Below are 12273 nucleotides of genomic sequence, written 5' to 3' on the forward strand. Positions count from 1 at the left end.
TACTACTACTACTCCACAGCCCGATAGCACCTTCCTTCCTTCTACTACTCCTACTCCTCCTCCTACTACTACTACTACTCCTACACAGCCCACTACCACCTCCCGTCCTTCTACTACTACTACTACTACTACTACACAGCCCACAATCACCTGCTGTTTTACTACCAGTACTACTACTATTACTACTACTCCTACACAGCCCACTACCACCTCCCGTCCTTCTACTACTACTACTCCACAGCCCGATACCACCTTCCTTCCTTCTACTACTCCTACTCCTACTCCTCCTCCTACTACTACTACTCCTACACAGCCCACTACCACCTCCCGTCCTTCTACTACTCCTACTCCTCCTACTACTACTACTACTCCTACACAGCCCACTACCACCTCCCGTCCTTCTACTACTACTACTACTACTACTCCACAGCCCGATACCACCTTCCTTCCTTTTACTACTACTACTCCTACTACTCCTACTACTACTACTCCTATATATACTGTATACCTATAATAATAATCCAAGCAATGTAACTAGCCCATCACACACTATTACTACTACTGCTACTACTACACAGCCTACTATCACCTGCTATTTTACTACCAGTACTACTACTACTCCTTTACAGCCCACTACCACCTCCCGTCCTTCTACTACTACTACTACTACTACTCCTACATAGCCCACTACCACCTCCCATCCTTCTACTACTACTACTACTCCACAGCCCACTAGCACCTCCCTTCCTTCTACTACTACTACTACTACTACTATATATACTGTATACCTATGATAATAATCCAAGCAATGTAACTAGCCAATCACACACTATTACTACTACTGCTACTACTACACAGCCTACTATCACCTGCTGTTTTACTACCAGTACTACTACTACTCCTATACAGCCCACTACCACCTCCCGTCATTCTACTACTACTACTACTCCTACACAGCCCACTACCACCTCCCATCCTCCAGTACTTACAACTGTAATTGATACTACCCGGGATTACTATAGTTTTTTCACCAGTACAAGCATTGTGTAGCTAGCTCATCAGACAGTTTAACTACTATTACAGACACAAGCACCAGTGCAAATAACACAATGCCGTCAAGACTTGTAAACGTAAAAGCTCATCCACCATTTCTTCAAAAAATGATAGCAATTCTACAAACAATGCCACCCCATCCAGTCATGTCACTAATGGACTGGTATGACTAGTTCCTACTGCTTACTAAAAAATACTACTAATTCTAGGGAGGGGGAACATTATGCCAAATTTCTTAGCAAATTTACTGACATAACCCAAATCAAATAAGTTTGTCAATTCACTAGAAATTTTAAATTAGGGCTGATAATTTCATAGTGACTGTTTAATGTATGATTCAAATAGGAAATTTGTCAAATTTCACCAACATATCGGTGGATTTGTACTTAAATATGCAATTGTTTAACTAAAGTACTTTGATGGTCATATGCATACTTATGTGGAGAAGTGAACAAATGAGTATGAATTTATTCATTAAAAGATGCAACAGATGCTAATCCGAGATACAAGTTTGTTTAAGTAGTGTAGTAGTGTGACTATAATGAATATTCTTGCATTAAACTGTGATTGAGAGGAGACTGGTTGTAATTTCTGAACATGAAAAAGCCGCAACTGTCTACATGAAACGTTGCATGAAGTAAATGTTGTTTCCTTGATAAATAATCTTTTTTTCTTGTAAAAATTTGGAAGGAAAACAGAGTAAAATTTTACAACACAGTTGATTTTAGTAAAACTCACACAAATAGTCTTGTCCTTAACGGAAAATGTAGATGTGTTAAAAACGACACAGTTTGTGTTATTTTTTTTTTTTTTACCACATCTCTTTTTACAGTGTTGCACTGCAGAGAATTTTATCTCAAACATTTGGGTGAGTCACTATCCAGCATGAACTTTTTCGTGAAGTTTTTATTCACCAGAGTTCACGTTAATAATGCGCCTTACGATAATAGCTTAATGATCTTGTGTTTTATCACGATTGTTTCAGTAATACGTATGGCATTTTCTGTGTAAAAACCAGAATAAAAGATTTAATGGCAAAATGAGGGAGAAGGATACTGATAAAGACAAGGAAAATCAACATAATCACATAATAATTTTCCAAGGCGCGATTCTGAGACTTAATAGCCTACGTCGCGTTTCATATCACAACATACGCTGGCTATCCATCCTGCGTGCAAATAGCATCTGCCTTAATAAATGGGTATAAACATTTCATATACGATTGTAACTCTAATAAAAAAAAAAGACAAGTTTGCCAATTGCCATTTATAGGGTTTCTAGGGAAAATCGGAATGTTGCAGAACTAGTATTTCATGTGTCTGATCTTTAGAGAATCCTGTTAGTGCACCTTGTGTATTAATGTCCTCAAAATCTGTAAAACGTGTTTCAGCTGTTATGAGCGGTTTATATATAACATTGTGATACACCTATAAAAACAGTCAAGCATCTGATTCATGATCAGTTACACAAACAATTAAACAATCCAAAATACTGTTTATCCAAAATACTATTTATTGTGTAACTGTTTATAAATCAAATGTCAAAAACCTTTCTTTTGAACACTAGTCTGTTTTCTGCCAGTAGCCATTATGAAGTTACGTGGGACTTAGCTAGCTGCTATAAAACGTCCTTATGTAGTGCCGTTGCCAGTTTCTATGGTTTCAACTGCATTGCACAACCGAGTGCCAAAGCGCGGCGCTATTCAAAGGCAACGCTGGAGGACATTTCCTTGAATGATTTCCATCAAGGAGGGATGATAAACAAATCCTTCCTTTATAAATAATATTGAAAAACAATACGGAAATTACCAGTATTTGAAATTTGTTTTTATATTTCAGTTAGTTTCAGGAGAAATATTTATAGTTTTCGTTTAGTAGTTTTTATTTTTCCGTATTTTTTTTTTGTTTCTCAGGCTGGCATGAGAGTTAATAGTCGTATTTCCCGATTGTGGCGTGTGTGTTTGCCCGTGTTTTATGTGAACCCCGTCCGATCCTCGCGTGTCCATATCTCGTTTAACCTCCTTGTTTTTCTGCTGTTCTGTTTGGATCCGGTTGTCATTAAGTGCCTGTCAGTGTTTTTCGGAACTTGAAGAGCCCTGTTCGCCTTTAATAATTAGATCCTCTTCCTCATTCGCTGCTACCGCGATGCCTCGATCTGCCAGATATTACTGTCCGATCACTCAGTGTCCGCTTTTCTAACTGCTTTTGTTTTGCTCAGCCTCCGTGCTTTCTTGTTTTAATCTTGAAAGCATACCATATATGACTAGGTATCCAGCTACCATTCGCTATTTTTCCACTGTAGTTAAATATGTAATGAGGACATTCTTAAACTTAAAATCAACCAGTTCTAAAAAAAATGTGGATATCAATTCCCTGTCTCAATTGACCTCTGTTGATGCTTTGGGTCCTACGTCAAAAGAGTTCCCAAATAGCATCATGTCATTGTTTCAACGTTGAATTATAGTTAAATGCGTTGAATTATGGTCAGTGTTAAATTATCACGAATTGATCTTTGGTCAGATTTTCAATGTTGAATAATTGATGATGGCAAAACCTCGATCCAATGTTGATATAAAGTGCAAGATTGAAGATCAGCGTTGTTTCAACCTTTTTGTCTGATATGGAATCAATGTCATTTCAACATATGTGTGCTATCTGGTTTGGCAGCAGGATATTTAAGTCCCCCATTACACAGTAAATTCAATACTAATGCATAATAGCTTTATCTTAAGGGAAACAAGTGAGGTCGAAGCAGGTGGGTGCAATTGACCTGATAATTAGGTATTACCCTTCAGGTAGCTTAGGTAGACTGTTTAGTATCACCTTTTCCAGATAGGTTTTAGTGTTTGTTATTTCCAACCTCTACACTGGAAATCAACTAAGGTGGAGAGAGAAACACATTATGCTTTGAAGTCCTGTCTATTCAGGAACACTAGCAAAGGGCTGTTTCCCGCTTTGATAAGCCTGAAAGGTACTTCTTATCAAACTGGGAAATCCAAGATCAAATCTTAAAAATAGAAGTATTTCCCGTAACAGAGCTAGATAAGGCCCACTGCCCTATGTCCTACGCACACGAATAACCACGTACATGTTCCCTAGCTGTCCCTCACATGTCTGTTTCTTTTCACACGTGTTTCATTTGGGTTCTGTGGGACTCCAGACTTAACCAGCCACTACTTGGAAACAGTACTGACAGACACTCCGAAGAGTGACCACATCTTACCAGTGCTGCCTTTACTTCACTGACTTCCGGTCCGCTTCAGAGCTGATTTTAAAATTTTGTTACTTGTTTTTAAACGTCTAAACGGAACGGCCCCCTCTTACCTCTTAGTTGTGCCATGCAGGGGTGGACTTACCACACAGCAAGGGTAGGCGGCAGCCTGGGGCCCCTGAAAACTAGGGGCCCCATGGAGACAGAATTTCCAGAAGACTGCACTGCATAGCTTTCTGTCACCACTGGAGTCTACCGGCTGCTCACTGCCAAGCGAACTGACACACAGTAATAAGAGAATGGCACAAAGATACAGGACTAATATTACATCTCCCCTGACTGATACTGTCTCTCTAGAGTGGTAAACAAACTGTGAACAGATGTGGAGAGAATACAATTAAACGAACGTATGCAAAAATTCCAGCCTGACCTTAGCAAATGAGAGAATGGATAAACTTCTTAAATTTGACCGATCCATCGTCTGGCACGTTACCCCCCTCCCCCCCCCATCAGCAAATTTTGCCAATAGCATTCCCACCCCCTCGCTGATCAGTAAATTTTACTGCTAGCACCCCACGTTTTGATTAGCATGTTATTCAAGTTTCGTTGTTTTTAAATCCCTCTCCTTTCTCTTTTGACTCCAAATATATCTCCAGTGGCTCACTTAGGGCCTCCCTACCCATGTGAGCCTTGCGTCCCCAGAGAATTTAGTCCATCCCTAATGCCAAGGTTGAGGTTGAAGCAAAGAGGAGACGGAGCTTTTGCAGAGGCTGCTGCTTCTCTTTGGAATAGCTTACAACATTAGGTCTGCCCCAACATGAAGCATGTTTCAGTCATCATTAAAGATCCACATCTTCTCATTGGCCTTTGACCCCGCGAAAGGTTAACATTGTGTTTGTATATGATGGTACATATACATTCATGATTATGCGTGTGCTTCCGGGTGTGTATGTGTTCCTGAGTGTTTTATGACTGGCTGGTCACAATTGGTGTTATGTTATGTGTATATGTATTTTATTTTACTTGCTTCCTTTGGCGATTTTGTATGGCACATTGTCAGTCTGCAGTCGTGGCCAAAAGGTTTTGAGAATGACACAAGTATTGTTTCTCGCTAAGTTTGCAGCTTCATTGTTTGTAGATCTTTTTGTCAGATGTTTCTTTGGTATACCGAAGTACAATTACAAGCATTTCATGTGTCAATTGACAATTAATTTGTGTTTATGCAAAGAGTCAATATTTGCAGTGTTGCCCTTCTTTTTCAAGACCTCTGCAGTTTGCCCTGGTGTGCTGTCAATCAAATTCTGGGCTAAATCCTGACTGATGGCAGCCCCTTCTTGCATAATCAATGCTTGGAGTTTGTCAGAGTTTGTGGGGTTTTGTTTGTCCACCTGCATCTTGAGGATTGACCACAAGTTCTCAATGGGATTAAGGTCTGGGGAGTTTCCTGAATATGGACTCAAAATGTCGATGCTTTGTTCTCGAAGCCACTTACTGTAGTTATCACTGTTGCCTTATGGTACGGTGCTCCATCACGTTGGAAAAGTCATTGTTCATCACCAAACTGTTCTCGGATGGCTGCTCTTGGAGGATGTTTTGGTATCATTCTTTTTTCATGACTGTGTTCTTAGGCAAAATTGTGAGTGAGCCCGCTCCATTGGCTGAGAAGCAGCCTCACACATGAAAGGTCTCAGGATACGTTACTGTTGGCATGACACAGGACTGATGGTAGCTCTCACCTTTTCTTCTCCAGACAATCTTTTTTACAGATGCCCCAAACAATCTGACAGGGGATTCATCAGAGAAAATGACTTTACCCCAGTCCTCAGCAGCCAATCCCTGTACATTTTGCAGAACATCAATCTGTCCCTGATGTTTCTCTTGGACAGAAGTGGTTTCTTTGCTGCCCTTCTTGACACCACACCATCCTCCAAAAGTCTTCGCCTCACTGTGCATGCAGATGCACTCACACCTGCCTGCTGCCATTCGTAAGGGTAGCTCTGCCCTGGTGGTGCCCTGATCCCGCAGCTGAATCAGCTTTAGGAGCTTTGCTGCACTTTCTTTTCTTTCTTTTCACTCTCACCAGTGTTAACGAGAGAATCCCTGAAATGATGTCAGCAGGTCCTCTTGTGGTCGGGCTGAAATGCAGTGAAAATGGGTTTTGTGGGAGTAAGTACATTTCCATGGGAAAGAGGGACTTTGCACTTAATTGCAATTAATCTGATCACTCTTCATAACGTTCCAGTATTAACATCTGCAGTTTATGCAAATTGCCATCACAAAAACTGAGGCAGCAGACTTTGTAAAAATTAATATTTGTGTCATTTTCAAAACCTTTGGCCACGACTGTAGGCTGTTTAAATGTGCTTTATAAATAAAGTTTGATTTGATTTTGACTTGTGCTTTTTGTAACTATCCTCTCTACAAGAACATCCGGTCAATGTTGGAAAGCTGTTAGGAAAATGTTAGGAATGGAACGGGATGTTAAATTGATCTTATAGCTCCCAGAATCCCCTTGGTCCAAAATACTGGGATTGACGTTACCTAAGGCTTATGCACTGGAACAGGAAGTAGCCACATGAGCAGTTACAATCGAAAATCAGATAAATAAAAAAATCAACAAATGGCGAGATAATTTTGACACAGTCATAATGTAAACTAAAGGGGTAAGATTATGGCGCGGGGGCGTCCGAATGTGTCTGATTAGCCCAGGAATATAAGAGATCACCAAGGGTCCTCCAGTCAGTCCGCAGTAAACTGACATTGCATATAAGTCTGACCTTTTTAAAGCTTTTATTACATTTAAAAAGAAGAATTCCATTATCTTTACAGGTCGTTCTGCACGCCGGCAGTGACTCACAATGACACGACAGCCGCTGGTTTCTTTGGGGATTATACTTTGTCTGACTTCTACGCTCACAGGTAAGAAGTCATTTCTGTCAGACTGAGACCTACCAAGGTATGAGGACTCCACAGACTTTATGTCTGCTACTCAAACATATGTGTGTGTCTGTGCATGAATGATAGATATATCCTTATGGAAACATGAGGACTGAGGTAAGCAGGTGAAGTAAACCGATGATGACTGCAGATATGAAGTAAAACACAGGTAGTTACTCCACAGATGGACATCAGGTTCTCCTTTGCATCCATCCCTTATTTCTGTCCCACCCATATACCTTCTAACCACTTACCATAGTCAGGGTCTCCTGGAGCCTGAGTCCAGCAGCCAGTGCCAGTTAAACGAAACGCATTTCTGTGAACGGTGAGGATCCCCAGGCAACACGGGGAGAGAATGCAAACGCCACACCGAGAGCAGCAGTCAAACCCATATAAACCCTACATAGATTCCAGTCAATTATTATACTGTATTTTAGTATATTTTATTAATATAAACACAACAATATGAATGGTAGGATTGAAGATGTTATACCACCTGTGGTATTTGAGAACTTCTCAACAACCTTAAAGAGTATAGAGAATGTGGAGAATATCAAAAAAATCTATTAGTCATTTTTATGCGTATCCATGAGTACAGGTGTGCATGCCCAGTACCGAGAGCATGGGTGAAAAACATTATTCTTATAACCTTCATCAGTCTGCTTTAATTGATAATTTGATTTCTTGCCAATGATTCCTTCTTTGATAATGGTGAAAATTTTTAGAGTCAAGGTTTCAACTGCAAAAGAAGTGCAACCAGGTCAAGAACCTATTTAAGAAATGAATATGAGTGAAACAGAGCACGAGAGACGTCAAAGTCAGAGCTGCACTGACGCAGGTCTATGTACTGTGACACCTTTCCATTAAGCCATAATCTACCTTCTGTCAGCAGAGGGCCTCCCAGAACGTCGTCTTCACCCATCAAGCTCCAGAATTCCCATCCAGACTCAAGATAATGGGGGATCTTCATCTTTTGTGCTCTCTATGAGGATCACCAACCGTATCTACAGCCAGTCACTTGAAGACCCAGCATCAAGTTACTGTGAGAACCTTTGGGCAGAAGTTGCCATCCTGGTAAATCTCAAATTATTCTTTGCTGCCTCTAACTAAAACCAAAAACACAGAGCTAATTCAAGTTATTGAGTTATTTAATTTAGTGAATAAATGTAGCAAGTCTGGCAAAGACCCTTCGTTTTTCTTTGTTAGGTAATAACTGAGCTCACTGTTATATTGACAGACCAGCTGGTTTTTCTTGAATAGCTACGCTGAGAGTGGCAGTGGTCTGAGCCAAACCAGTAACTGATCACTGGTTTCTTTGTTGTGTCGCAGCTCCAGCAGATCTTTGGCTGCTCAGGATGTGCCACCGTTAATACTTACGGTGGCATTGCAGACATGGCCTTCAGGTATCTCTCTCTTAATGAGTTAATACTTACGGTGGCGTTGTACACATGGCCTTCAGGTATCTCTCTCTTAATTGTGTCATTAAGTTACTATACTCCATACTTCCATAGCAGATATTTTATACCCTATAGCCTACATGAAAGATTTACTAAACTCATGCTATATTTACACTGGTGAATTCTACCTTTATTCTTGTTGGATTTTCTATACAATGGGCCCCCGTATCCGCAGTTTCAGTAACCGTGGTTTAAGTGATCTGTGGTTTACCGCGGTCCCAGAAAAAAATAGTAAATTTCCAGAAACAAACAGTTCATAAGATTCAAACCGAGCACTAAGCAAGTACGGGCTGTACCGTGGTGAAATCGGCCAGCCCAGTCACACTCAGTACATGACTCATCTCCCTCTGTCCCCAAAGCCACGCTTCACCTCCGAACTCTCACCCAGTCTGTCTCTAGTGTTCTCACTCGTCACACGTGTTGCTGCGTTACTGCAGGGGCTGTTACTAAAACGTATAAAAAGCATGATTTTCATTGCTCCGTCGTCCCGTGATGCATGACATTTTTTCATTGCTCTATCGCCTGAGAAATAGGCTAAAATGTCAGAATACCTTTCATTCAAAAGAGACTGTATGGTAGTGAATAACAATGTAAAATGTACTTTATTGTTACTGTATTTAATGTAGGAAATGTCTTACTGTGTGTAATTTATCAATTGAACTTTACAATATGTACGTATATTAAAATCACATTATATATGCGGTCCGCATATATAATGTGATCATGGTCTCTAATTATTAATTATTGCTATAACTAGAAGAAAGACCAGTATGATGCATTAGGGACAAGAGAACCCACAAGGTTAGAAACCAAGGTGGGAAGTCCAGGTTCAGAAAGTACACATCCTGGCCAGGATTTTGCTTCAACCAGCCAGCTAAGTGTAACGAGTCACAGTCAACTGATTGGTTGAAACAAAATCTTGGTCTGCATTTTTACTTTGTAAACCTGAACTTTCCACCTCTAGTTAGAAATGTATTCATGTTTACCCAGTACAAGTAGACACCAGTCTGAGTGAAGGGAAAAAATGTAAGAAAGTATAAGATTCAAGACACAATTTCTTCTCTTTGTTCTGTTTTCAGCAAGGGATCAGTCATCGCAAATTCCACACTGGTGTTCAACACCAAAATGATCAATGGTGACATTGTGAAGTATACGTTTTGTAACGCATTACTGACTGGCGCTGAACTTCATACCAATCTCAATGTGGACCCTACATATACATTGAGTAAGACTTCATTTGTATTCTGCTCATTTAATATGAATTTATATCTCTCATACTGAAATTGCTGGATTAATAGCAGTGAATGACAGAGATGCAATTTGTCTGCTTTGTTGCTTCTAAACCTGAACTGTGTTTCCTCTCTGCAGACCTGCCAGCTCCAGAGATGATTCCTGTAGAATAAGTGATGGTAAAGTTTCCCAAACTTCACATCTCCTCTTGCACATTACCTATCATGACCAGTTCCCTATTAAGACATATAAGTAATGTTAAAACGAGTCCATTACTGAGCCAAGTTATTTTCAGAATAAAGTGATTAATTTAATTAAGGCTCCCTCAGACAATACTAGTACCTCTAGCAGTAACAAAACTAGCCACCCTAATTATTTTAGGTCTACTCTTCCTAAACCAACACTGACCGTGATGCATGCATGGTCCTCCGCCACCTCTACCCAATGCCTCAAAATCTGTGTCCGTACCTTTCCCGAAACTACATTCCTGACTAAACAAACTATATATATATAAACCATTGGCATGACCCAGTACTTGCCATTGTAATTCCTTAGTTGTAAAAATGTGAATGTTTATTCAATGATCAATAAAGCCGAATTTCGGTGCAGAGGGACTCAGGTAGGACGTCACCGGGACCCAATACATGCATTTGTCTCTTCCACCATTATCTCTGCTAGTCAGTTAGCTGTTCTGAAGCTGCCATTCTGCAAACCCAAAGTCTAGCGACTTACAGCCCCTGAGAAGCACATATACTCATAATAAGCCTCAATCATCAGCACCCATCTGTAAGAAACTGCTCCTACATTTAAACGTATTTAAATATAGGACACTAAAAAGTCTTTGCCCTTGATTACTACCCCACCTGCTGGAGCTATAGAGAACCACATCAGGACTGATAACTAATGACTGTGTAAGACTGACCTTATTGTCTGTTATCTTTTTCTCACTTTCTCCTTCTCTCATATAACCATCAATGAACCTCATGTGGAACCAGAACCCTGATTGAATGCAGTCCAGGGCGCCTTCCTGTCAGAGAGTGTATCCCAATATAAACCAGACTGGATACCTCAGCCTGTCATCCTGAAAATGTATCGTGTATTTTTGCTGAAAGTTTCCCCCTTCACCACATACATGTTTCTGCCAAATTAATTCTATACATTTATATAATAATCACAGCTTTTCTTTTTAATAGTTTTTTTAATTCTTCTTAATGTTATCGTCATTTATTTGTATTGCTCTACGTCTTCTTTTGTAATATTAGCATATGTTAGCTTGTAGCGCTCCCTGCAACCACACTCAAAGTCAATATTTGTGTGTGTTTAAAGATCTATGCAAAAAGAGGACAGCTAAGTATATCAGCTATATATGTTCTTTGTGCCTGTAATGAGCTCATGTACGTAGACATATAGATCATGTGAGGTGTATAGAAGGGACTGCAGTCATTTGACTTCCAAAACTTACAGCGTATTACCTCTGTTTAGTCAGCTGCTCCTCTTGGTACCACTTTCTACGTGTTTGACCTCTGTGCTCATCTGGCTTCATCTGCTTAATAACGTGCCTAATCATTTCAGATTACAAGCAAAACTGATGTATCATGCTGTGTGTGTGATTGCCTTGATTATACATATATTTTACATATTTCCAATAAATCGATTAGCATAGAGACACACAGCTCTGCCTCGTTGGATGAAATCCAGCTGAATCGGTTGACATTAAAGCAAAGAAACACACAGCAACAGGCTCAGAGCATCAATGCATGTGCATGATTAGCAAGTCCATTAAATGTTGTGCAGCATAACATTGCATCCTGTGTCAGACATTAAAAGTATTACATAATACAGACAAAAAATCTATAAAACTTATTTTGCTAATAAAGAAACCATAAACGGAATACAGTGTATTCCCAAAGTACTTTGCCATGACCACATGCTGTTAGGGGTCTATAGAGGTCTATAGGGGTGTATATGGGTCTATGGGGGTCTATAGGGGTCTATATGAGTCTATAGGGCTCTATATGCTGGCTCAGACAGGTTCTCCTTCCCCTCCTTGTGGTGTTGATGCTGTTTACAGAAAAACATTACATTAGCTATAATTCAGTAAAACAGGGCGAATGGTCAAGTAATGTGAGCACAGACCGCTCTCATACGCAATCATTTTATGTGAAGACAACCATACGCAACAGTCACTAGGGGGCAGTGAAGATAAATTAATTCCCTCTCAAGAGCTTTGCAATGTGATTAAGAAAAGATTCAGATCGGCGGTGGAATCGAATCTTTTTGGGTGAATTGGCCGGTTCTTGACGTGAAATGTCATACCTTTACACAACAGCTGGATTTTCTACTAGTAATTTGGTCTGTCCTAAAAACATGGCGCTCCTTTAAACTC

The 12273-nt window shown here is 40.1% G+C and overlaps 1 protein-coding gene across 1 annotated transcript; it reads left to right on the forward strand.

Moving 5' to 3' along the window:
* Positions 1-7021: 7021 nt before the first annotated feature.
* On the forward strand, positions 7022-11480 carry LOC140581972 (mucin-1-like). The gene is made up of 6 exons (XM_072705968.1): positions 7022-7182; positions 8093-8274; positions 8530-8603; positions 9737-9882; positions 10026-10066; positions 10883-11480. The coding sequence occupies exons 1-5, from the start codon at positions 7122-7124 to the stop codon at positions 10058-10060; spliced, it is 498 nt and encodes a 165-aa protein (XP_072562069.1). The 5' UTR covers positions 7022-7121; the 3' UTR covers positions 10061-10066; positions 10883-11480.
* Positions 11481-12273: the final 793 nt, after the last annotated feature.

The sequence above is a fragment of the Paramormyrops kingsleyae genome, chromosome 23, assembly GCF_048594095.1.
Source record: "Paramormyrops kingsleyae isolate MSU_618 chromosome 23, PKINGS_0.4, whole genome shotgun sequence".
NCBI lineage: Eukaryota > Metazoa > Chordata > Actinopteri > Osteoglossiformes > Mormyridae > Paramormyrops > Paramormyrops kingsleyae.

Bases quoted from the DNA above. Each gene is read 5' to 3' on its own strand.
- LOC140581972 (XM_072705968.1), top strand. From the start codon at position 7,122: ATGACACGACAGCCGCTGGTTTCTTTGGGGATTATACTTTGTCTGACT. The intron at 7,183-8,092 runs GTAAGAAGTCAT...TTCTGTCAGCAG, and splicing joins TCTGACTTCTACGCTCACAG to AGGGCCTCCCAGAACGTCGT. The intron at 8,604-9,736 runs GTATCTCTCTCT...TTCTGTTTTCAG, and splicing joins ATTGCAGACATGGCCTTCAG to CAAGGGATCAGTCATCGCAA.